Raw genomic sequence first — 25,861 nt, 5'->3', positions numbered from 1 at the left:
ATCGAGCCCATAAATCTTAAAAAAGAAAAAAAATCTAGAGAAGCTTACCTGTCAGCATCACTAGGAGCACTGAGTGAGACCATCTGTGGCCAGAGCACTTAGCCCCGCCTCGGATCCTCAGGAGGCCTTGTACCGCTCCCTTCCATCCTTCTGCCCTTCCCTCCAAAGCTTCTCTCTGTGGTTCTAGCATTGTGTCCCCTCTTTGTGTTTCTCTCGGGCCTCAGGTCAGGGGCCACACGGTGACAGGCAACATAGGTGGGCATTTTCAGCTGTTGGTGGTGGTACAGCTTGGAGGAGAAGGCATGGGGACAGGTGGCCACAGGGGCGTCCATCTAGAGGCCTCCCTCTAGACAACCCCCACTCAGGGATGGGGATCTGGAAGTGCCACCCGAGCTCACTCTGGGAGACAGGGACACTTAGCATTCTCATATTCACACTCGCAACACGACTGGTTCGGAATAGCTTTGCCTGCTGGGGAAAACCAACGTCTTTTCTTCCAGTTGCCCTTTCCCATCGTCCCGAGCCCCACACTCAGCTTGCTGGCTATGCCCCAACTCTCTTGGCTCCTCAACTGTACCGTTCCTTCTCTGCCTTGTCTGCTGCTTCCACATGAACCACTCTTCCTTGTTGGTGCACTGGTTAACTCCTTCCCCTCAGCTAGCCCCTGAGACAGATGTCCCTTCCTCCAGGCAGCCTGCCCTGACCTCAGCCTGGGTGCCCCTCCTGAGTGCTCCCGTGCACAGTTGTGCACGTCCCCATCACCCCATGGATCACCCCGGCCAGTAAAGGAAAGAGCAATTTCCTCTCTCCTCGGCCTGACTGAGTTCCATGTGAGTGAGGACTCTCATCTGTCTTCTTCATCCCGTTAACTTGGTGCTTAGCACAGAGCCTGGCGCACAGTAGGAGTGCAGAATGGATTTGCTGAATTGAACTGAACACTATTGTCTGCTCCACGGCAGGAGGAAAAAGCAATCACGTAGACTTCTGTCAGGCACTGGAAAAGGTCAAGGATGGAAGACAAGGCAAACAAGGAGCTTTCAGGCAGATTCTGACTGGACAAAAAAAAATCGCTCCCTCATTTCAACAAGGAAGATATGAGTGGGGCTGGTAGGGTTTCAAAAGAAGGCAGGAAAATAGCCAGAGGGAGGAACCAGGGTAGCCAGATGGTGGGGGGCAGTGGGTACTCTCGGTGGCCTCCGTAGCCTTTAGCCCCCTCCTATCACCAGCCCCTCCCCGCTGTGCTGCATCCTCACCTGTAACCCATGACCACTCCCTCCTGAAAAGTCGGGGTAGGGGGGCAGGGGGGAAGAACACTTGCTGGCATCTGCAATTGACTGTCCCTTAAATCGCTCTTTCAGTAGCTGATAGAACTGGCTAAAACAGGGTTTCCAGAAGACTTTATTTTGTTGGCAGGCACCTTATCTTACTACAAAATAAATGAGTCGATGAGTGGCTGACCAAAGTTGTCTGAACTCATTAATAAAGAGGTATGGTAATTTCCAGGGCTCCCTTGGGAACCTTTTCAATCATTCTGGAGGTTCTTACCTTTATTTTATTAGTTGAAAAGATGACGCGGGGGGCGGGAGGCGGGGTCCCCTTCTGTTGCCTTTTAAGTGACCTCTGGAGAAGCCCATCCGGGCAGATTGTAAATCACACATCTTCCTCCCGGTTCCAAGCTGCCCTTGGAACGTTTTGGCTTTGGCCAAGGTGATCTCTGCCTCCTGCACCCCTCTCCCCGCTGCCCCCTCTACTCTAAACCCACCACCAAGCAGGCGGCTGGGCTTTTAGGCCTTGATGTGCACAGACCTCTCGTGAAAGCACAAACACCAGGGCTTGGGTGGCATGTCCCATCATGTGGATGACATGGCCATTAGTAACCATGGTAACCTCCCTTCCCAGGCTTTTGTGGCTCCACAGGCCTCATTTACATCAGTCTCTTCCAGATTTGAAGGGGTTCCAGGGACCCAATCAGCACAATTAGGAGCTGGGTTACTTAGTGAGATCCGTGCCTTCCTTTAGCCACGCCAAGGCAAATACCCAGACCTGTCAGGTTAAAAGAAACAACCCCAAATCTCTAGCCAGTAAACTTGGTTAATTACTCTTAAAAATCCAAAAAGGAAAGAAAATGAAAAAAAAAAAAAAAAAGGAAAGAGAAAGGAAAAGACACATCCTTTTCGCGCTTGTTTCTTACAGCAGTGAACACAAAGCAGGCGAAGGATTTGTCCGGGCTACAACTGCATCTAGACTTCCGAACGGACAGGCCCCGGAGGGTGGTGTCCAAAACAGGCCACGGGCAGCAGCATCGTCACCCCTCAGCCTTGCAGATGGGGACACAGAATCTGCCAGCCCCTTGTGAGTCACTACAAGGAAACTGAAGGAGCCCATAAAAGTCTGCTTTTCGCTCCCTTTCCTGCTTCTGTTCTCGAGAGGACCTGCACCTCCGCCCTACGCACGCCTTAATGTATGTCCTCCTTGTAAGGGGCAAGGAGTTAATGATTTCTCTGGAGCCTTCCAGCACAACAGGTAACATCCCAGGAATGACCGGGCGAGGCCGGCAGGTGCATCTGCCTATTCCAGACCACTGGCGCTAGACATCTTACGTCAAGACCCTCTGGGCTCCAGGGAATGAGAGACTTAGGAGGACACCTGCGCCCTGTCCTTGTTCTGACCAGTTCCTGGGTGTCTGAGAGGCCACATGCACCAGACCACAATCGTTAATAAAGACCCCAGACCCCAAGCAAAGACGGGACTCATGCTCCTTTCCTTTCTGAGTCTCCCAGACCCTCCCTCCTTCTTTATCTGCTCTCTCTCTATCTGTTCAGCAGACTCTGCTCTGGCATCCTGCTGGCTCGCACCTGCGTGCCATCCTACGTGAAGCCAACGACCCTCTTGACTGGTCCTGCAGGACCCCCTCTGGGTCTTTCGACCCGGCCTGCTGGCATCACTACTTTTCTTCCTTTTAAAAACAAGACCCCATCATCTGTGTCAACATCTCTGTCCCCTACAACCTCTATTGACCCCGGCAATAAAAAGAAAGAAAAGCAGCATGCTCCCCTCGTTCCCTGGGTGGAGAGCAGGTGGAGTTACCTGTTAGGCCTGGCCGGCCTCGGCAGGGATGCTGTCGGAGTCCGAGCCGGCCAGTTCTGCGGCGCCTTCGGCTGCGGTCTGACTCCAGCTGTCGGACCTGTCTGAGACGGCGTCCTCCTCTCCGACCGTGACCTCCACCCAATCCACAACGCCCGACTCCTCGTTCTCATCGCTGCCCGGGCCGTCCCCGCCACTGCCCTCTGACCTGTCCGAGGTGGCTTCTGGAGGCTTGGCCGGCGCCCCATCTTTTGCTTGCTCGTTGCTCACTTTCACCCTGGGTACCAACTTCTCCAAGTCCTCTTCGCAGAGCTTTCTGGGGTCCTTGTAATGTGGCTGAGCCACCTCGCTCCCGTTCTTCGGGCTCTCGGCGGTGCCGGCCCTCGCGGCTCTCCTCTGTGCGGCGTCGTAAGCGTGCTCGCCGGCCAGGTGCTGGTGCTGGGACTGCTCCATCCACTTTAAGGTCCCGGTTTTTAGCAAGCATCTGTTCTCCTTGAACCAACGCACAATTTCAGTTCGGACCAGGCCGGTCTTGGCTGCTAACTGGTCATACTCCTGGGGGGTAGGCCACTGGGTTCTTGCAAACGTGCTCCTCAGGAGATGGACCTGTTCTTGGCTCTTCGTAATTGCTGGTGAGGGGCTGGGCAGAGCACCGGCTAGCTGGGCCCCAGAGAGCTGGTCGAGCCGAGACAGAGCACCGTTGGGGGCCACCACGTCTTGGCCTTTTTTGCCAGCCCCCATGGAATCCAAGACAGCTTGCTCCATGCTGTCCCGAAGCTTCCGTCTCTCCGAGAACCAGGATTCAATCTCTCTCCTGCTCAGTTTCGTGTCCACCCTTAGCCTATCCAGTTCTACTTGGGTCGGGAAGGAGCTTTTCAGAAAGCTGTCTTCTAGGATTTTAACCTGGCCCTGGGTTTTTTCTTTGAATTTCTGTGGGGCAAAGTCTGGGTATGCGTGGTACGTGCGGCCGTGTCGGGAGGCTGCGATGGCCAGCTGGTCTTTGGCAAGGGATTCGCTGGTGATGTGGACGATGCCCCTTTGACACCGGTACCGGTGGTCGCTGAACCACTTCTTGATCTCACTCCTGGCAAGGCCGGTCACCTCGATGAGCCGATAGACCTCCGCATCATCAGGGAACTGGCTCTGGAGAAAGCTCGCCTTGAGATGTGCGATCTGCTCCTTTGTCTTCTTGCGGTCGCTGGCCGGGGTCAGCGAAGGGTTGGCCACCTTGGGTGGGGGCTCTGGCACCTGAGCGACATGTGGACGCTTGGGCTCAGAGGCAGCTTGGGGGGTCACTAACGGTCTCTTTTGGCCGTGGCTGGTCACTCCAGCCACGGCAAGCGTGATGGGGGAGCAGGAGACGGTTGTTGGCCCGCTCGTCACCTGAGTCAGCACCAGGCTGGTCTGGCCGAGAATCTGGCATGGCAGCGCTGTCTGGAGGATGGGCTGTGACATCTTTGTGGGCGTCAACTGGGCTGGCAGCACGGTGATCGTCGGGGGTACCGACTGGATGGTGCCATTAAACATCTTTTTCCGGGCCTCCTCCACCTCCTCTGGGGACCAGCTGATGCCGTGCTTTAAGCGCTGTGTGGCAAACCAGATTCTGATGTGCTCCTCTGGGTGTTTGGAAGCCGCGGTTAGCCAGGACAACTCAGCCTGCGTCGGGTAAGGGAACTTGTTGAAGGAGTTGATCATGGTGGCATTCGTGTCCAGGGCGGAGTTGTATTTGGTAGTATTCAGCGGGACGGGGACCTTGGGGACAAGGTTGATATTTGGTGGGAGCTGGACAGAAGGCATGACGTGCCCTAGCGTGTCCTGGAGGAGCTCCACGCCTCCGAGTCTCGAGAGGATCTCAGCCGCGTCGGTCACCAGGCGGGCCGTCCCCTCCACGTGGTTCTCGGGGGTGGCCTCCTCGGGCTTCTTGGGCACCTTCTTGGCATCAGCTTTTGGTTTCCCTGGCTTCATGATGGGGGTCTTACTCACGGAGATCCCAGGATCGCTGTCACCGCTCGCCGGGCCGCTGGTGGCGATGGACACGACGTGGTTGGTGGCTTCGATGGACTGCTCTAAGACAGTCTGATTATTGCGCTTGATCAACTTCAGCTTGAAGTTGGTCTCCCCGGGATGGAACTTGGAGTTGTGGTCAGACAAGGAGTCGTACTTTTTGGTTGTGAAGTTACATTCGGCACACACATAGAGGGGGTTCAGAATCACGTTGGGGTGCTGCATGTCGACGTGCTCTGTGAACTCGTTCAGGTTCTGCGTGGAGTAGGGGCAGTATTTGCATTCATAACCACCTTGGAGTTTTTTGGATTGGTTTTCCCCTGTAGATTTCACCTCCATCACTTCATTTTCTTTGGAAGAGTTTTCGGGTTCCACTGTCCAACTGTCCTTGGCTGCTTCAGGCTGCGGCGTGCTGATTCCTTTCTCTTTGGCCCTGTCTCCTTCCTCGGGCACATCTTGTTCTACTACTTGCGGTGTCCGAACCATGCATGGGGTGGTGGATTTTCGCTTGCTTGCCATGCTGCCTGTCTGCGTGCAATAGCTTAATTTGGGGGGGTGGGTGGGCAGGTAGGAAAGGGGCAGTGCAATTTTTGGAACAACTAAGATAAAAGGCTTTGGGCTTTTATTCCCCCACCAATGGCTTTGGCTTCCCTTGAATGCTGACGTCTAATGTTCGAGTGTTGAGAATGATCTCAGCACAGAATACTGTTACTGCGCCATCGGCCACACACAAGAGGCAGCATCATATCTGTGGGATAAGAACAAAGACAGCGTCAGTGTTTTTCCACAAGGCGGGAGAAACTAGCATTTCTTTCTAACCCACCCCAACTGGCCCCGCAAACAAAGCAAACACCTAGGTAAGGACAGACGGTGAGAGTGGGGCACATGAAAATGAAAGATCATATTCTTCTCTTCCTTTCTCTGGAAACAGCAGTGGGGTCTGGCCTAGAGCAAGCAAACGAGGGTGCAGGTCACTCGTTCATGTTTAGAGGCAAACATACAGAAAAGCAACAAAGGCGCTGAGCGGTGGGTGGGCTGGTGGAGGGGATATCGAAGATGAGACGTCACTGGGCTCTCAAGCTACTTAAACTGATGCTACATCAGAAGCAAGACGCGTACCTGGGGCCAGCAAGTGGTGTTTACACGGGCATTAGAAAATGGGTATCAACGTTTGATTCATATCATAAGAGTAAAATCACCAGTAGAGAAAATCCAGAAAACGCTTTGAAGTATAAAGGAGAAAAAAATCACCCCAAATAGTTCCTTCCTTTCACTCATTGAAAGGTTCCTCGTTTCTATAAATACTGAGCAAAATAATGATAAAAAAAATGGCTGTGTGGTATTATCTTGTAGGGATAGACCACATGTGATGTATTTAGCCATTCAACTTTGTTGGATATTTATTTCCAGTTTTTGGTTCTTCTCAATGAAATTATAGTCAACACCCGGAGTCCTTATTTCTGACAACTACCTTTGGATGAACGCTTAGATATAGAAGCACTGGGTCAGAGTTTGTGCACTTGAAGTTCTCTTGACTCATACAGCCAACTTTTGCACCAGCCAACCTTTGCCTTGGCAGTGAACGAGAATGCCCGACTTACCACTCTACCTACATGAAGTATCACCGTGAAAAAGCCTTGCCAATTAGATGCTTAATCTAAGCTTCAGCTTCAATCTTAATATGCCTTTGTGTTTTCCTTGATTGCTAATCAGGTTGAACTGTTTTCAGAGATTTACTTGCCATGTGTGTTCTTTCTTTTTGAATTGCTTATTTATGCCATTTTTATCTTGTGATGCTCAGTGGTTTTATTATTAATTTATAAGAGTTCTCTCCAGATTAAGAGTATCAGTACTTTATTATATTTGTTGCAAAATGTTTCTAGTCTATCATTTACCTTCTACTTTTGTATATGGTGTTTTTCTTGTTTTACATGTAAAAATTTTAAGTTTTAGGCAGCAAATTTACCAACCTTTTTCTTTTGTGGCCCCTTTCATTGTGATTTTATATGTAGAAAGTGATTTCCGATTATAAGAAACAAACTGCTGGTTACCAGAGAGGGGAGGATTTGGGGGGCACACGAAATAGGTCAAGGGTAATGATTAAGAGGTACAAATTTTCACTTATAAAAAAATAAGTCCTGGGGATGTAATGTACAGCATAGGGAATATAGTCAGTGATACTGTAATAACTCTGTATGGTGACAGATGGTAACTGGACTTATCGTGGGGACCATTTCATAATGACAAGAAAACATCGAATCGCTACAATGAGCACCTGAAACTAACAGGATATTCTATGTCAATTTTTTTAAAAAGATTTTATTTATTTATTTGACAGAGAGACAGCGAGAGAGGGAACACAAGCAGGGGGAGTGGGAGAGGGAGAAGCAGGCTTCCCGCAGAGCAAGGAGCCCGATGCGGGGCTTGATCCCAGGACCCTGAGATCATGACCTGAGCCGAAGGCAGACGCTTAACAACTGAGCCACCCAGGAGCCCCTATTATATGTCAATTTTACTTCAACAGAAATAATAAATAAAAATCACTTGCACATTAAAAGAAGAAAGTGTCTTCTTTGATAGCTGAGACATATTATTCTATGTTTTCTTAGAGTGGTTTAGCTTTATTTTTTACATTTAACTCATCTGGAATTGAATTAATCTTGGGTTAAGCTGTAAGATACAATTCTAACCATTTTTCTTGAAAGTTACCAATTATCTCATAGCATGTATTGTGTTATCTTTTCTCACTAATTTGTGAAATCATTTTTGTCATACATTAAATTTTTATATATACTAGGGCGTTTCTAAGTCATCTATTCTGTGCCTCTTATCTAGCTATTGGGACCCATACTTACGCCTCACTTAATTTTTTTTATAGAGTATGTTTTATGCATCCACTGTGACAAACAGTATGGAGGTTCCTGAAAAAATAAATACAGCTACCACATGACTCCCCCCCTGTAAAAAAGAGTATGTTTTAACATCTGGTCGAGTGAATTCCTCCATATCACTCTTCTTTTGCAAAACATTTCTGGGTTCTTTTGATCACTTATTTACCTAAATCAATTCTCATAAATCAGAATCATCTGCAAAATAAAATCCTGTTGGAATTTTGATTGGAATTGCAATAAACAAATATTAATTTGGGAGTACAGGAACAATTTGCTTAATAGGAGTAGGGTATGTTAAGAGAACGCAAACTGGGGAACTAGCCTTGTTGAGCATCTAGATGCATGGGCTGATACAGAGGGGCCCTTTCATGGTGTGGTTAAAGGAGAAGGGAGCTGGGTTTTCAAACACGTATAGCTGACATCCAGGGAGAAGGGGAATGGCTTGGGTTTGGGAGTCCCACTGAAGAGAGTGGTCAAGGCAGAAGTGAAGACTTATTTTTATGAGCAACTCTGTGGTACTCTGCCCATACCCACCTGCCTAGGAGCTCAGGTGACAGAGCTGAGCAGGACTCAGGGAGGGGCATTTCCCCTTGTGAACCCAGGGCCCAGCCATTCTAAGGAGGAGCCCTGGAATTTCCATGCTGGGCAATGTCATCAGCAGTGGGCGAGGATCCCTTAGGGCACTGGTGAGGAGAGGACGTGGGCGCAGCAGAGCAGAGGGGACCATGTCTTTTTGCTGAGCACACCCAAATCAATATCTTCAGCCTCCACATTCCTGCTGATCAGACTCTCATTCCCCCCTCCGCCATTCACTGCCTCCTCCAGAGTTTCTCATCTGTCAATGGCTCTACCATTGCTCATTCTGGCTAAAAACCTCCTTGTGTCACCCCAGTGAATCCATCCGCAATCGTGTGGATGCTGTCTTCGGAATAAATCTAGTACTAGCCCACTTCGCACCACTTCCCCTTCTCCCTGCCTTGTCTCAGCTACCATCACCTCCTGCCTGGAATCCTGCAGCAGCCTCCCATGGGTCTCTTGCTTCCTTCCCCTCCAGAGCTGAGGGATGTTTTAAGATAAAAATCAGTTCACGTCACCTTTCTGCATGAAGCCCTTTCTCGGTGCCCTTATAACAGCTGCAAACCCATGCTTCCTGATCCCTCTCGAGCATCCCCCTCCGGCTGCTGGAACAGGTGCATCCTTTCCATCTCAGGGCCTCTGCTGGAACGTCCCACCCCAGGGCCCCTCAGTGCTCACGGCTCCATTTGAAAGTCATCCTGCCACAGAGAGGCCTTTCCCGACTGCCACCCCACCGAAATTAATGCCTCCCCCCATCACTCTTTTTCCTTACGCTCCTTTGCTTTCTTCATAGCACTTTCCAATATTTCAGATTTACTCATACATTTTGTGGTTAAAGGAGGGAGGGGAGAGTATTTACCTACTCACTGATTTCTTCCGTTAGAACTGTGCTTTCAATACGCCAGCCACTAGCCACATGCGGTTCTTTGAATTTAAATTAATGAAATTAAAATTAAAAATCAGTTCCTCAGTCACACTGGCCACTTTTCAAGTGCTCAAGAGTAACGTGTGGCTGGTGGCTCTTGTATTAAACAGCGCAGGCTGTTTCTATCCTTGAGGGACCTTCTACTAGACGGTGCTATTTTAGAATGTAAACTCCACAGACGCAGAAACTTTTCACTGTGGTTTCCCCAGAGCCTAGAACCACACCTGGCCCATAGTATGCTTTCTATAAACGTTGGCTGGAAAATTAACTGCAGGACGCTACCTCGTGGGAACTGTAGCTGATGTGGGGTGAGGAGGCACAGCAAAATCTCAGTACGGCGTATGCACATGTGTGTGCACCTGCATGTGCGTGTGTTGGGGTTCATATGAGTGGAGGAACTCTGTAAGGGGAAGGGGGTCCTAAAGTTCCATAGAGGGTGCTATTGACACAGTGGAAGGTGGCTAAATTTGCACACACTAGCCAAGAGACTTGGGCATTTGAAATACAATTTTTTAAGAAATACTTTCTAAATTTATTTTAGAGAGAGAGAGAGAGCATGAGAGGGAGATGCAGGCTCCCCAATGAGCAGAGAGCCCAACGCGGGACTCAATCTCAGGACCCCAAGATCATGACCCGAGCCGAAGGCAGAACCTCCACAGACTGAGCCCCCCAGGTGCCCTGACATACAATTTTTTTTTTAAAGATTTTATTTATTTATTTTGAGAGAGAGAGAATGAGAGAGAACACATGAGAGGGGATAGGGTCAGAGGGCAAAGCAGAGTCCCTGCCGAGCAGGGAGCCCGATGCGGGACTCGATCCAGGGACTCCAGGATCATGACCTGAGCCGAAGGCAGTCGCTTAACCAACTGAGCCACCCAGGCGCCCCTGACATACAATTTTTAAGAGAAGGAGCAAAAGGAGACTTTTGTCCTGCAGAACAAAGAAATCGGGCAGGAATGGGCGCAGGGTAGAAGAGAATTTTCTAACAGAAACTCCCCAATATGTAGGATGATCTAAATCTGTTGACAAATGAGGCCCAGAAGCGAACCAAATTGTGGTAAAACATCCCAGAACTTGTCAATGTTCCAAAAACTGCATTTCAGAATAAACAGTATCTTCTAATATTCGTCGGACAACCAGGAGTCCAAACTGCAGGGGATCACAAAGAAGGAAAGATGAAGGAAGAAAAGCAAGGAGTGGAGGCAGGGCTCGGAACACATCGAGCCTTTGAAGAATCCATCTCTCAGGGTCCCCGCGATGGAGCTGCCAGAACCACTGCCCTTGGAAGAATAATCCTGGCACAATGAGGGGGTGAGCATCTACAGAAGAGCAGCACGTGGGGCCCGTGAGCCATGGCGAGGTCGGGACCAGCGCCGTGAAGCCTGGTGCTCGCAGGAGTGGAGGCTACGTGTGTTGCCAGCCATCTTCAGATTCAGATGCATACCGGGCAGAATTGGCAAAAGTAAACAAATGAACAAAGGAAAGAGTGAGTGAATGAATGAATGAACGAATGAATGAAATGCCTGTTAAAACTCCCACGCAGCCCCTTCCATGTGGGGAGGCAGGGGCGAGTATCCCAGCAGACGCGCCCTGCATGGCCGGTCTCACCCTGTCCAGCTTCCCATGGATCTGACCCGGGCGCAGGCACATTCTGTGCCGACTTGCAAACACCCCACTTACGGGCAGCACCCAGCTGTTTGCTGGCTGCCCCAGCCCCGGTGCCAAGGGCCCGGCAGTGGGAAGCCTCAGAAGCGATCCCTGCCTTGGGGTGGGGGGTGCCTGCGTAGGTTAGGACCAAGCACATTTGTGATGAAGATCCTGGGGCCCCGAAGGAGAGGAGAGGTGAGAAATCTCCTTCACTTGTGACTACTCTGTGCAGCATGTCCGTCTTTCCAGCTGTCCCAGCCCTCACAGCACCGTGGAGACAGAGTGCGACAAGTTCATGGTTCGTGGCAAGGGAGCCCAAGTACCAAACACAGACCCTTGCCTCCTCTGCATGTTTTTGACATGCACTAGGTTTTCCTCGTATCCACTGTGGCATTTATCACGCATCACAGAGAAACCCAATGAGGAATGAGCAATGACAAGACCTCGGAACAAATAATATATAATGGAAACGGCGAGCCTCTACAGACCATTACGAAGAGGGCCTTCCTTCACCAGCGGGTGCTTCCTCCATCCTCAGCCTCCGTGTTGCGGACGGAATGCAATTCAATCAGACCGCTGTGCACGGCGTTTGGGTGTGGGCTGGGCCCTGTGGATGTGGGGGCAGGAGGATAAAGAAAGCTGCGCTCTTGTCCTCGAGAAGCTCATAGCTGGAGTATCAGTCAGCCAGGGCTGCCATACGTAACAAGCACCCCAGACCCCAGAGCAGGTGGCTTCAACAACAGGAATATTTCTTTCACAGTTGTGGGGGCTACGAGTCCAAGACTGAAGCGTCTGCAGGGTTGGTTTCTCCTGAAGCCTCTGTCCTTGGCTTGTGGATGGCCCCCTTCCCACTGTGTCCTCACACGTCCTTCCTTCTGCATGTGTCTACCTCCTGATCTCCCCAGAAGGACACCGGTCATACTGGACTAGGGCTCACCCCAAGGCCTTCCTCACCTTTTTGTTTTATTTTTTTTTAAAGATTTTATTTATTTATTTGAGCAAGAGCGAGCACAAGCGGGGGAGGGGAGGGGCAGTCAGGGAGAAGCAGGCTGCCCGCTGAGAAGGAGCCCAGTGCGGGGCTTGATCCCAGGACCCTGAGATCATGACCTAAGCCGAAGGCAGACGTTTAAGCTCTCAGCCACTCAGGTGCCCCTCTCCTCACCTCTTCAAAAACCCTATCTGCAAATCCAGTCCCACTCTCAGGGGTAGGACTGTAACACATGAATTTGGCAGGGTGGGGCAGGCGGAGGGGGTTGGGCGGAGACCCGATTCAGCCCCTAACAGCCAGGCAGAGCAGTGCCACCCGAACACGAAAGTGATCTGTTCATGTAGTCAACCAATACTGAGCGCGGGGAGTGCAGATGCCCCCAGCATACATGAGAGAACCAATGGGAATCTCCACTCTGGCAGAGCTCCCGTTCACGGGTATAAACAGGCAGAAGCCCCACAGCTGGTAAGCACCATGGAGAAGAGTCAAGCAGTGACGAGATGGGGTGCAGAGTGGGGCGACCTGTGACTCTAAGCAGGGAGCTCAGGGACTCCCTCCCCGAGAAGGCCGTCAGGGGACCGTCTGGACGCTGCACAGACAAGGAGAAAGAGTTGAGGAAACACGGGAGCAGGTGGTGCCTCATTCCGTCGGACAGGGTGGGAGGAAGGCAAAAGGCTTCCCAGAGGAGGTTATCTTCTTCTAGAAATAAAACGACCATGACTCTGATTCACTGAAACTCTCCCCACTATGTGGAGGAGTCCTCACAACAGCTCTGCCAAGCAGTTGTTACGAGCCTCAATGTACGGAAGAGCGGACCCAGGCCAGGGGGGCCGAGTGCCTTGCCAAGGTCATGTGGCGAGTCCATGGCAGGGCTAGGATTTGAACAAAGTCAGTCCAGGCTGAATCCCATGCTCTTGGCACACGATGCAGCCTCCGCTGGTTAAGCAGGGCTCCGAGGATGGAGTAGGATCCCGGCGTAGAGAGAAAGGGGAGGGGGACCCCAATCAGAGGAATAAACTCCCAGGCGGAGGAGGCAGCCCACGAGCAAGGACATATGTCAGGAATGACGCGACTGAGGTCAAAGGGCAGGCCGTGAGGCTGGAAGCTGGGACGAGGCTGGCTGGTCAGCTTGGGCCTCGACTGTGAAGGGCCTTGAAGGCCACGGTAAGGAGCTGCCATTTCATTCCGCCGGCAACAGAGTCATGGGACCGTCAGGCTCTTGGAGATGCGTTTGTGGGGGGGGCGGGGCTGGCAGGAAGGGAAGGTAGGAACCCCCAAACCAAGCAGATGAGCACTAATCTGAACTAACCCCAAATTAAACAGCGAGGCTGCAGGCGGCCAGAGACACTCCTCTGTCCATCCTGACATTTGTTCGCTAGGCATACGTTGAGGGCTCTTCGCTTTTCATCTGGAACTTTCTCCCATTCAGTCTGGACCTCCTTCCCCATGGCTGGATGATTCGGGTCTGAATGGTAAGACCAATTCTCCCTCACTCGTTTTCCCAATAACAATGACAGCTAACATTCACTGAAGTCTTGGTATATGTCAAGTGTTAAGTGTTTCACTTTTCAAAGACCCTCTGTAGACACAGAAGCTCAGAGAGGTTAAGGAGCGTGGCCGAGGTCACGCAGCCTGGAGCAGCAGAGCTGGGATACAAGCTTTATGGGGATCTTGTTAAAATACAGGTCCTGATTCAGGAAGTCTGGGGTGGGACTGAGATTCTGCCAGCCCCCTGGGGAGGATAGCGATGCAGAGGTAAACCACACGTGGAGCAGCAAGGCTCTGGAAGCCTCCCCAAGGACGCACTTCCCTCCTCCCCCCTCCTTGCCAGAGACAGGGTGGTAGCAGTTCCTGACCTCTCCCTACAAGTGGCCTGTGGCCCTCAGGGGAAGTAAAAATGGGTCAAACCATCAGACCAGCCTCTGGAAACTCTGTCTCAAGGTGGCTGACACACAGCCTGGCTGTCAGATGCAAGAAATGTCCAGGCTCCTGATCTCCCTAGGAAGGCATGTGGGGGGCAGGTGCAGAGTCAGACCGCAGAGATCCCTGTGGCTGGGGGTCTCCAGCCCGAGGCAGAGCAGAGGTCAGAGCTGGCTGAGGAGCCCGCACCCCTCGGGCCTCCCGGGCTGACGTCACCCCCCCACCCCACCCCGGGGAGCACATGGGCCGCTCTCAAGGAATCGGACCTCCGGGCTTCGGTGGGGACGCCACTTCTCATTTCAGGGCTTTTCACCGGGGCTGTCAGAGGAAATAACAGGGCTGTCTCTGGGCTTTCAAAGGAAGCATCTTGTCAAGACATCAAAGCCAAAGAAGATGCTTTTAGCTTTGCTGGGTCTTCTGACGGAGCTGTTAACAGATTCCACCTCAGTTCCTAAGGGTAGACCTTGTGTGTGTGTGTGCGCATGTGTGTGATTGTTCCTCTGTGGTCTAAAGTCACAACACCTCCCCACCCCTCCACTGCCCCAGAAGAAGGGATTCGGAAGGGTCAGTGCCCTGTGGCGGTGATGGGGGGCAGGTGGGGCAGAGAGAGGAACTGGATGCGGGGTCTTGGGCTTTGCTCTGCGTGCCTGACTGCCCAGGGGACTCCTCATCTGTCTCCATCCTTGCTCCATTTCTCTCATCTGTTAAGTGGGAATTGCCTTTGAAATGTCACTGGTGACCCTGAGTTCCTGAGTGTTACTGATTTCTCCCCAGCGTACTTAAATCTAAACTTGAATTTTGCGGGGGTGGGCCCTACAACGTGGCTCCCAAACCATCAGATACCACCTGGGGTGCTTTGCAAAATTCCTCTTCCCGAGGCCCCCTACCCCCACCCCCCTGCCATGCAGACTTATTAAACCCAAACCACCAGAAGCAGGCCTAGGAATCTTTACTTCTCACAGCCGCGGGGCGGGGTGGGGGGGCAGCCGCGGTGGCTGATGTGCCACCAGGTTCAGTGGCCTGGGCAGGCACACGTCACCTGGCCTCTGCTAACTCAGAAGCAGGCGGGTGGGGGCCAGCTCCACGCCGTGAAGACGGGAGATGTTTCTCACCGCACTCCGGGTCGGTCTGGAGTAGAACGGCGTGCCCCCGAGGGCAATGACAATTCAGAGGACAATGCAGAAGTGAGGAAAGAACTGTTGTTTAAAACGGCGATGCTGGAAAAGAAGGAACAGAACGACAGGTGCTCGGTAATGTAGCGTAAGACCGCTTTAGAACACAGCAGTCCATAGCAGCAGAGCTGGTGGCTGGGGGCAAGGAACCCTTTTTTTAAGATTTATTTTATTTTAGAAAGACAGAGAGGGAGAGGGACAGTGGGGGGGAGGGGCAGAGGGAGAGAATCTTAAGCAGACTCCGTGCTGAGCACAGAGCCTCATGCGGGGCTCGGTCTCACGACCCTGAGATCATGACCTGAGCTGAAATCAAGAGTCGGATACTCAACTGACTGAGCCCCCAGGGGCCCTGGAGGTGAACTTTAAGATGCTACATCTTGTGTTTTTATGGCTCAGTTGCTCAGCTGGACAAATTTTTTTTTTTTTTAAGAAAAGGAGTTTGCTGATGTGGTTAAGCATGGGCAGGACGGTGTAACAAGATGCTGTTTCCATGCATAATCTCTGTCATCCCCATGACACTAGCACGTGGCCATGATGCTCATTTCACAGATGAGGAAACAGGCCCAGAGAGGTAACCGGCTTGCTGGAGTTCTGGTTCCACACCCACTCCGTGGCCCCTGGAACACACAGCTGTTCACCGTGAACCATTCCATTTCCTGACACTGAGTCTATAAATTAGATTTCTCACAAATTCTGAGTGGCTTTCTCCCTCTGGGAGCGTTCAGAGGAATAAGATATTAATTGAATTGTAATGTCTTTTTCCACTTGTTACTTTGAGATGCTCTCTTATTAGGTAGAAGAAAGCTTGCATGGCATCCTCTGGCCAAGCCAGTTCCAGGGGATGAAATGAACTTTGTGGCAGCCCCACGCAGCCTCCCCCACCATAGCGTCACCATGCATTTAGGCAACACAGGGCTCTGAGTGGGGGCTGTTCTCCTGCTAGCAGTGGGGTAGGAGTGGTGACCCAAGCCGGGGGTGGGGGCGGGCAAAGAAAGCCAGCTACGCCTGGGCCTATGTGAGCCCGGAGCCCAGAATGTACTCGTTTACTCAGAAACAACAGATGCCACAGCTCGTTCGCTGAGGACCTGGCCTCCCGCGGCCTTTCCCCCGCTCAGTACTTGTCACTAGGGCCCGCCTGGATTGTGGAAAGGGACACGGGCTGGAGCCAGCTCTCCCCCCTGGTTTCAATCCCGGTTCTGCCACTTACTAATGGAGGTGTCCCTCCTTCTCTGGCCACAGCCAGGATACCCACCTCACAGGCCGCAAACCCACATGCAGCCTGGAGTACTCCAAATGCAGAGCACTATTCACCAGGCCAGCCTCAGTTTCCACATCTATAAAACGGGGGGATTCTCCGCCTGCAGGACGGGGCTGAATGAGAACCTTTAACACTGGCCTGTTCTGGTTCTCCAAATAGGCAACCAAATAGGTGGCAAAGTGAGGTTAAGGCAAACTGTAAGAGGTTACAGTTTGTTCTACCTCCCCTCCACCTCCCCACTGTGTACCCTCCACACCTGACCTTAAGCCCCACATCCCTGTCTTAGCTGCCAACCCTGGGGACGGTGCTGTGCACTCGTACTAGCTCGGCTCATCCGAGTCGTGCCGCTCTGAGATCTTCTTACTCATGTTTTGTTCATGCCCATAGAAATTTCTATGGCAACTGTGCCAATATTTTTAATTTTCCTAACTTTGCCTGTCTATTTTAGATTTTGCCTTCTATCTTGTGAGACAATCAAGTCACAAGACAAAGGTCGCCTTCTTCCCCATCTCCACACTTATCTCTTTTCTCTCCACCTTGGAGGAGGTAGCAGGTCTCCCCCCCGACAGGCTAACTCCTCCACCTGGCCTGCTGCTCTGCAGGGACTAGCCCAGCACTCATCGGGGTGCATCCTCTCCTTTCCCCGAATCCCTTTCCCTCTGGGTGAGGAACACCTCAGGTTCCCATTTCCCTAAAAGAGTAAACAAAGCAAAACAAAAGTGAAAAGCAACATCCAATTTCCCAAAGCTGCTCAATTCTGCCCTGGTTGACACTTTTTTTTTTTTTTTTTAGATTTTATTTATTTATTTGAGAGAGGGATAGAGAGAAGCATGCGTGTGCCCAAGTGTGAGAAGGGAGAGGGAGAGAATCTCAGGGAGACTCCATGCTGAGCTTGAGCCCAACACAGGGCTGGGAGACCCACACGGGGCGCAGAGCCCAATGTCGGTGTGGAGCCCAATTCGGGCCTCGATCTCATGATCCTGAGCTGAAATCAAGAGTCAGACGCTCAACCAACTGAGCCCCCCTAGGGGCCCCCACACATTATTGTACCAGCTTTCCATGGCAGAGGTTAGGAGCTCAGGCCCCGAGTGAAGGAGACCTGCTTTCTACACCTGCTTCTTGTCCCTGGGTGAGGCTGGACACGTTACATCAATTTGCTAAAGCCTCAGCCTTTCTGTTTGTAATGTGGGCATGAAAATGGTCCCCACGTCCAGGGGTTGCCGAGAGTACCAGTGAGCTATGTGGGCACTGCGTTTGTCTCTGGGTCCCCGACGTGATGGGCTCTGAGCTTGCAACACAGGGTACTGTTGTTGACACTAGGCCACCATCAAACGTCTCAAAGGAAGTTTGAGATGACAGTGGCTCATACGAATCCGAATCCTAATCCGAATCCGAATCCCTCTTCGTATTGCCCTGTTCACCCCTCACCTTGGCATGTTCTGTCCTCCCTGCTCTGCTGATGCTTTTCTCTCAAACTGCCAAATCTGTGCCCCCTCCTGGACCCCGTGGGGCAAACTGCCTTCCCCCCGGTTCCTCCATCCCAAAGCTCTACACTCGTCCTTGCAGAGAGCTAGCTCCCGAACAGCCTTTCCAGCCCCAGCCCCTCTCAGCAGAGCCCCAGCCCTCCCGCTCCGACTGCTGGCTGACAGTGACGCTGAGCTGTGTGCACAAAGCCTGGAGCGGCCATTCTCCACTGAAACCTGATTTTTTTTTTTTTTTTTTTAAACAAGGCCAAGATGGTTCATGAAAACCAAGGAAAATAATACATAAATTAAAAAGCCAATGAGGGGCGCCGGGGTGGCTCAGTCAGTTCAAGTGTCTGACTTGTGATTTCAGCTCAGGTCATGATCTCAGGGTCGTGAGACTGAGCCCCGGGTAGGGCTCTGCACTCAGTGGGGAGTCTACTTCTCTCCCTCTGCCCCTCCCCCTGCTCTCTCTCTCTCTCTCTCCAAAATAAATAAATCTTAAACAACAACAAAAAACCCCAGATGGTCCTTTTCTGGTCAGTTGGAAAACAGACTACTTAGTTACCCGACCTGGACGGTATCTGAAGGGGAAATTCGGCAGAGGCTGGGATGGATGGCCTTCGAGGGTCTTCCAAGTGTGTATTCTGTGCATCTATGACCATTGCTGGGAGTCTCACAGGCACCCCAAATTTAACACTTCTAGAACCATGTGGATCCCTTGCCTCCCACCCCTGATCTTTCTGCAATGCTCCTTACTCCAAATAAAAGTCCCATAATCTTCTCAGTCATTCAGACTGGAAACCTGGATTCCCCCACCCCACAATTTATTAAGCACCACCTCTTCCTGACTCCGGTTTCACCAGGCCTCCCAAACCCCCATCCCTCAGTGCTAGGTCAAGTTCTCCGCATGCCCTCCCTCCCTTGGCAGCTGTGTCTTGGCCTGGCCTCTGGGCTTCACCTGTTGGTGGCCGGCCCCTCCTGTCCAACGGGCTTTCCCTCCTCCTCTGGCAGTGGCAGAGCAGCTCTTTGCAGAGAAAGGCCCCTGCCCACTCTTGGTCCACGTGGGACCTCGGGCAGTGGGCACGTGGCTTGGTTCTGAGCGCTCAGAGCGTCGCATTCTCCAGCAATGACGAGTGACTCAGGAATGGGCTCGTGATCCGAGCCGAGCGGTCAGAACCAGTGCGGTTCCCTCTGCCGGTTCTCTCAGAACCACCGGGGTGGTGGTGGGGAATGTGCTCCTTTGCGGTGGAGTTACCGACCCAACTGGATGCAAGCGCAGGATTGCTAGCGGCCTTCTTGCCACCCGAGGGGGAGCATGCCTGAGAGCGGGGCCGAACGCTGAGCTGAGATGTGCAGACAGCGAGTCCTGAAAACAGCCCGCCGAATGCCAACACACTTCTGTCAAGTTGACGGGGTTTTCTGTCACCTGTAATTGAAAACATCTCGACAGCCAGAGTTTCAGGCCAACCTCTTCACTGCCACCGTTCCTTTCTAAAACAGCAATTCTCAGCCTTTTCCTGCCATGATAGACAGGCTAGGTGACATGTCCATTTGCAACATTCTCTCATTCTGGTTGTGATGGCTATTATTCCACACCATTCCCTCTCACTTAAGAAAGAATCTCAGGATGTGAGCGGGAGGGATGTGCTTAGAGGGTTAGCCTTGCGTCCTTGCTAATCAAGGAAAGTCAGTCATTCACAAATGTTGATGCTTTATTTCTAGAAACGCATTTCTTGCTGCTACATACCTCACAACAGATGCCACGATTGAACCCCCTGTTTCTACACACGAATCTGACCACAGCATCCTTGTCTTGAAAACCTCCTGAGGAGCAGTGGGAGCTGGTGGTGAGGGGTGCTTTTCACCACCACCCAGTTCCATCTGGACACCCCATTCCCATCCTCAAACATTCCTGGTATTTTAAAAGGGAAACATAGCAGAGGACCTATTTTTTAGAAATAGAAACATGGGCCTTGGAAAAGAGAACACAACTCCTACATTTGTTCATTTCATTCATTCATTCATTCATTCACTCATGTCTACTATATCCCCAACAATCCCAGACACTGCTTTAGATACTCAGGAAATGAGACAAAAGATTCGTGCTCTCAAGGTGTCTCTGATCAAGATCCGAGGGGGAGACAGAAGATAAATGGAAAACAACTTATAGATTGTGCTGAGTGCTCTGCAGAGTTTTGAAAAATAACGTGTTGGTGACTGAACAGCCCTGTCAGTGAGATAAGCAGGGGACGCCTCTTCGAGGAGCTGAGTCCTGGGCCTAGGACTCTCTCTACTGAGAACGAGTGGCCTTGACTCGATAGTATGAGTCAGCGACAACAGAGGAGCAGACTCACTGACCGTTGGGGACATTCTGTGTTCGTTGCAAAGGAATTTTCAAGTGATTCAGTTATTATTTAAAAATTCTATTCTCCCCAATGATACTTTTTTGAAAGGCTTTCAAAAGTTTCATTGAAAAGTACAACTTTTCAGGGGCGCCTGGGTGGCTCAGTTGGTTAAGCGACTGCCTTCAGCTCAGGTCATGATCCTGGAGTCCCAGGATCAAGTCCCGCATCGGGCTCCCTGCTCGGCAGGGAGTCTGCTTCTCCCTCTGACCCTCCCCCCTCTCATGTGCTCTCTCTCTCTCATTCTCTCTCTCAAATAAATAAATAAAAAAAAAGTACAACTTTTCACTCACCCACATGAAAACGAAACTCTTCAATGGTTTTATAATAGAAGAAAGTTCTCTTCCTTACTTAGGACCTGTGAGGAATAGTTGGACGTGAGATAAGTTGAGAGCTCCAAACAGCTCTGAAAAAGTTTTAGAGGAGGGGTGGTGTCATCTGGGAGTCTAGATAAAAGATTAGAAAAAAATTGTAGTCTCTAGGAATTGTTTTTATAAAGTGGATTAAAAACCGAAACTATAGCATACAGTTTTTTTTTAAGTAGTTAAAAGGAAGCATTGTCTTGATGATTTACAAATAAAGACTTTTTGCACCCAAATACCATATTCTGCCCTTTTTTTTTTTTTTTTTTTTAGAGAGAGACAGAGCAAGCGGGGGTGGGGAGGGGGAGAGGGAGCGAGAGAATTTTAAACAAGCTCCATGCTCAGCATGGAGCCTGACATGGGGCTTGATCTCACAACCCTGTGATCATGACCTGGGCTGAAATCAAGAGTTGGATGCTTAACCGACTGAGCCACCCAGGCACCCCTCCCCACAACACTCTGCTTTTAATGAAAGAAGCCAAAGACTAAAGACCAGAATCAAGAAAGTCCACAGGGCGTCAAAGTTGGAAGGTTCTCAGAGGTGACCTAAGCTTGTCCATTAGGTAAGGCGAACCATGAGATGTGGGGAGGGACAGCATGCAAGTGTGGACAGAGGACACAGAATCTTGTCCTTCACCATCATTATAAGACTTCAAGTGGCCTCTCTCCCGGGGCAGGTGGGTGAAGTGTCTCTCAAAGGCCGCTGTGTTGGGGCGATGGGTTCTGTCGGGTGGCTGTCTGTCCTCAGCATCACGGTGGGGTCAAGGAGTTTTGAGCTGGGAAGCCAGTAAAGCAGAGTGAGTCAGTCCACTGGCTTTGGAATTAGAACAGACTGGGGTTTGAAGTGAGGCCCCAGCCAACTCTTACCAGTTATATGACATTGGCAAGATATTTCACAAGATCTGGTTACTTTATCTATAAATCTGGAGCTAATGCCTACCTCGTAGGGTTGTTAGGATGCCATAAACAGTGTAATGCTTATAAAGACCCCATCGTGACGCCAGGTCCCAGTAAATGCTCAATAAATGGTAGCAATGTTGATGATGAAGTAATGTATTATAAACCAGAAATTATTATGGTAGAAAGAGTATGTCAAAGGCAAGGTGAATCTGATCCCCTGGAGGGGCTCACGGGAGCTCCGATTCAAGCCAGGACAATCGGGAAATTGTTTTTGTGTTGGCCTGGATCTCATATCACAAATCTATCACACTGTACCATCTTATTTCATCCCTTTCTCTGAGCAATACTCTCGTAAAAAAGAAAAAAAAAGCAACAAGATTAAGACACATGTTGAAACAAAGCGGCTTCATTATTACTGCAGTTAATTCCTGGTGCTATCACCCTCTCCAAGGCAAAGCGTCCTTTTGTCTGGGTAGAAAGAATCCTAACAGCCACCACCACATACCAGCACACACCCCCACACCCCTCAAACATGGCAAAACAGGGCTGGGAGCCGAGGGATGGGTTTCTGAAAGCAGAAAAGAAAAAAAAAAATCTTGCTGAGACAGAAAGAAACAGGAATCAATTTTGGTTTTACGCGTCACATACACAAATAAATAAGGTGCTATCAAATGTTTAAGATGGGTCTGCTCTGATTTACAATCCATCAAATGCTGCTATCAAAACATTTAGAGAGGCTGTGAGACCACAGGGATTCATCATATCGACAATTCCCAGTGTAACCTTTTCATTTCCCTCCTTGTGGCTGAGGCATGCACACTCCATCTTCCTGGAGCCGGGACACGAGTGAGATTTCTCTGTTCCCCAGCCATGGATCAGGGCAAGACGGGGCTTTTCAGTAGTCTCTCCGATTCTTCTCTCAGATCCCTCTCCCCATCCTGTCCCCCACTCCTGTCTCCAGCCCCTCAGCAGTTCCTTTGCATCCCCAAACCCGCAGCTTTCTCTTGAACCTCTTTCATCTCTACCTCGAAGAGACGTCCCTTCATCTCAAAGCCTGGGATACAGGCTGGAGATTTACTCTTGCTCTCTGATAGAACGTCCTCCACAAAGCCATTCATTCAAGCCAGTCTCATCCCAGACAAAAACCACATAGGTTTAAACTGCATCCAGGGGCTATGGTTCTGCGTCTCTTTGCACAGGACTCAGGATGTAGGAGGTTGGATCATGGCCCCCAAAGATATCCAGGTCCCAATCCCTGGAACCTGTGAATGGGACCGAATATGGCAAAAGGGACTTGGATGATGTGATTCGGTGAAAGACCTTGGGATGGAGAGATAATCCTGGGTTATCCAGGTGGGCCTTAATAGGATCACAAAGGTCTTTATAAGGGGAGGTGGGGGGGGTTGTGGCTACAGATAAGAAGGCGATCGAGGGTGCAAGTAGAGGCGGGCAGACGTGCTTTGAAGGTGGATGGAGGAGCCACAAGCCAAGGAATGCAGGCGGTCACTGGAAGCCAGGGAAGGAAAGGAAGTGGATCGTTCTCCAGTGGCCCCAGGGGAAACTGGCCCTGCGCACATCTCGGCTTTAGCTCCAGAAATCTGATGTTTGACTTCTGACCTCCAGAACTGCATGGGCATTTGTGTCTAGAGCTGCTCGGTCTGTTATCGCAGCTGCAGGACCCTGGCACGGGGCAAGGGGACCCAGGGATGCAGCCCGTGATCTTCCTTTCACCCCACACCACCTGTCAGGTGAGCTCCTCCCTGCTCCCAGGCAGAAGCCAGAGGCCCCGGTCTGCTGGCCCTGGAGAAGCTGGGTTGCCATCCCTTGGGAATGAGCAATGAGCCGGAACCCCTACCCTGCTGGGCTCTGACCTGCAAGGCTGGCATCAGCGTCCCTAAGATCACCACAGCTGGATGATGACCTCTGCCTCCCATTCTGAACTGACAGCCTTCAGAGGGACATGTGTGAGCACGCACGTATGTGCCCCAGCTTGGCCTGCCCACGCCACCTCCCAGGCAGGTTCACGCTTCGCTGGCCTCTCTCATTTCCCACCACCGCCACCCCCCCACCGATCCCACTACCATCTCTCGTGGGGCCCCTGCAATCACTTCCTGCCTCCCTCCTTCTGCCTGGTCTTCAGCTTCCCATTCTTGGCCCCTCCTCCAAGTCATTAATCTTCCGGAAAGATCTTTTACCATTATAAATCACATTAGCTTAAATATCCTGAGGCTCAGACTACTCCCCAGAGGGTTTACATTGGAATCTTGGGGTGGGGACTAGGCGTCAGCCTGTTCTCAAGGGCCCTAGTGATGCCAAGAGGACCGCCTGAAGAGCCCCAGGCCACAGCGAGCAGTGACGGGGCACACCCCCGTCTTTAGAACTTGCTTTGAGCCTTGCCAGAGTTGAACTGTCTTTAAGGCGACCTGATCCACATTTTGCTTCTCACTTCCCAGGGCCATGGTGAGGATCAGATGAGCTGATGGGGACAAGGTGCCTGCCTGCCTTCTCCCCTTCCCTGCCCCTTCCTCTTCTTCTCTCCCCTTTCCTTTCTTCCTGCTTTTAAAGGTCATCTAAGGGATGAACATCCTGGAGTAAGTCACTCAACGGTGGCAGGTTCCTCTCTGGGCCCAGGGCCCACAGCACAAACTCCAGCTTCTCCCACAGGCCAGCAGCTACGGTTCCTGCACAAATCCCCAGGGCTCCCCCGGGGGTGCAGGCCCAGGGCCCCTTGCATGGCTGTGCTCCATCATCGCTGAACGGTATTGGTCAGGCAAGACCAAACCCAATGTTCCCGGACAATTATGGAGCACAGATTACAAACCTGAACCTGGTCTTGTCTAGCCCCGCTCATTTTACGAGTGAGCACACTGAGGCCGAGAGATGTGTCATGGCGGAGAGACGTGTCATGGCGGAAAGACATGTCATGGCGGAGAGACATGTCATGGTCCACGCAAAGAACCACATGGCCTCTGGCAGCCCAGAGACAAGGCATGCCTGACCTGGACCTGCAACAGGCCTCTCTGACCAGGGAGGGTTCCCGTGATAACCCCAAGGACCAGCTCTGGGCTGAAGGGCAAAGGTTCCTGTTGACCATGCTGATGGGATGTCTTGGTGGAGAGATCAAGGCTGGAGGCTGCAGGCATGCTGGCCACCCACTCCCGCTCCCTCTTCTAACACGCGGGCCTGGCAGCGTTCCCAGTCTCTCCTCTGTCCACATATTTGAGATGCAGAGGGAAAGCAGGAAGGGAGGGTCCCTTTTGGGGTCACCTTTATCTCGGGGCAAAATTCTTACCAAGTCAGTCTAGTATGGGGGGACTCTAGAAAAGTGTGATTTTTTTTTTTTTTAAACAATTTAAACTCGGGAAAGAATCGGTAAAGGTTGCCCTCTCTTCCAGAATTCCCCTTTCCCGTTTTCTAAGCAATTGTGCAAACTGCTGCTCTTTGGGAGAAAATCACTGGTCTGCGTGTTCCTTCTTGCCAGTGGTCCTCCCTGCCCCCTCCCCACCCCCTCCACACCGATAATAATAACAGCAGTGATAATACAAGAGTAGGAAGCACCCCTCAGGTTGTGATTGCGCATTACAGTCCAAAGAGCTCGTTTACGCACATCATCCTGTAGGAGCTCCTGAAGAGGCAGAGCAGGAAACATTACAGCCTCTGCTTTCATATGAGGCCACTGAGGCTGAGAACAGGTTCTCCTCAGTGATCCGATCTGGAACCTTCCTTTCGCCAGCTCTCTGTTGCTGTGCAAACAGGAGACACGGCGCTGAGCCAGCCCGCTGAATGCGAGTAAGAATCCAAGCTGGACTCTTCCTTTGCCTTTGTGGTTTCCCTTTTTGGTGGAATGCAATATTAGTTCCTTATAACCAACCATGTGGCATCCATAGCTTCCTAAATAGTTAGATCTCTACTGGCCACTGCTTACTCTATAGATCAGTGTGAGAAATGGGTACAGAAATGTGTTAGGGGTATATTAGGACAGGAAACAAAAAAATACTTAGTGGATTTTCCTTCAGACATGAGGGGCCTGTCATTGTGATTGCTTTGTCCTTTTCCAGAGGAATTTCTGACGGGCAGTCTTATTGTGCCAATGTGCTATGACCCCGGGTACGGGAGCTTGGCCAAAATATAAAGAAATAAAAGCTGAGGATATGAAGGTGCAAAATCACATGAATAAGAAATGGGGTTCCTTCCTGGCTGACGGAATGGATCACAATGGGAAGACATCAAGCTCTCTGCAAACACAAAGTCACCTTGGACACCCTC

General features: G+C 51.2%; 2 protein-coding genes across 3 annotated transcripts in view; one reads left to right on the top strand and one right to left on the bottom strand.

Annotated features, from left to right (window-relative positions):
- The window catches only part of DERL1 (derlin 1), a 67,140-nt gene extending 64,769 nt beyond the window's left edge, over positions 1-2,371 (top strand). Inside the window, exon 8 of the mRNA XM_081816486.1 lies at positions 2,194-2,371. Within this exon, the coding sequence (XP_081672612.1) occupies positions 2,194-2,356 (163 nt within the window). The 3' untranslated portion in view covers positions 2,357-2,371. The remainder of the gene's footprint in view (positions 1-2,193) is intronic.
- Positions 1-25,861, bottom strand: part of ZHX2 (zinc fingers and homeoboxes 2) — a 153,647-nt gene that overhangs the window by 9,066 nt on the left and 118,720 nt on the right. For both annotated transcript variants that reach the window (XM_081816484.1, XM_081816485.1), the window contains exon 3: positions 3,088-5,836. In XM_081816484.1, the coding sequence (XP_081672610.1) occupies positions 3,091-5,607 (2,517 nt within the window). In that variant the 5' untranslated portion in view covers positions 5,608-5,836 and the 3' untranslated portion in view covers positions 3,088-3,090. The remainder of the gene's footprint in view (positions 1-3,087; positions 5,837-25,861) is intronic.

Source organism: Leptonychotes weddellii, chromosome 4 (genome assembly GCF_054177405.1).
Source record: "Leptonychotes weddellii isolate Sample4059 chromosome 4, ASM5417740v2, whole genome shotgun sequence".
Lineage (NCBI taxonomy): Eukaryota > Metazoa > Chordata > Mammalia > Carnivora > Phocidae > Leptonychotes > Leptonychotes weddellii.
This window is presented reverse-complemented; position numbering and strand designations above follow the sequence as displayed.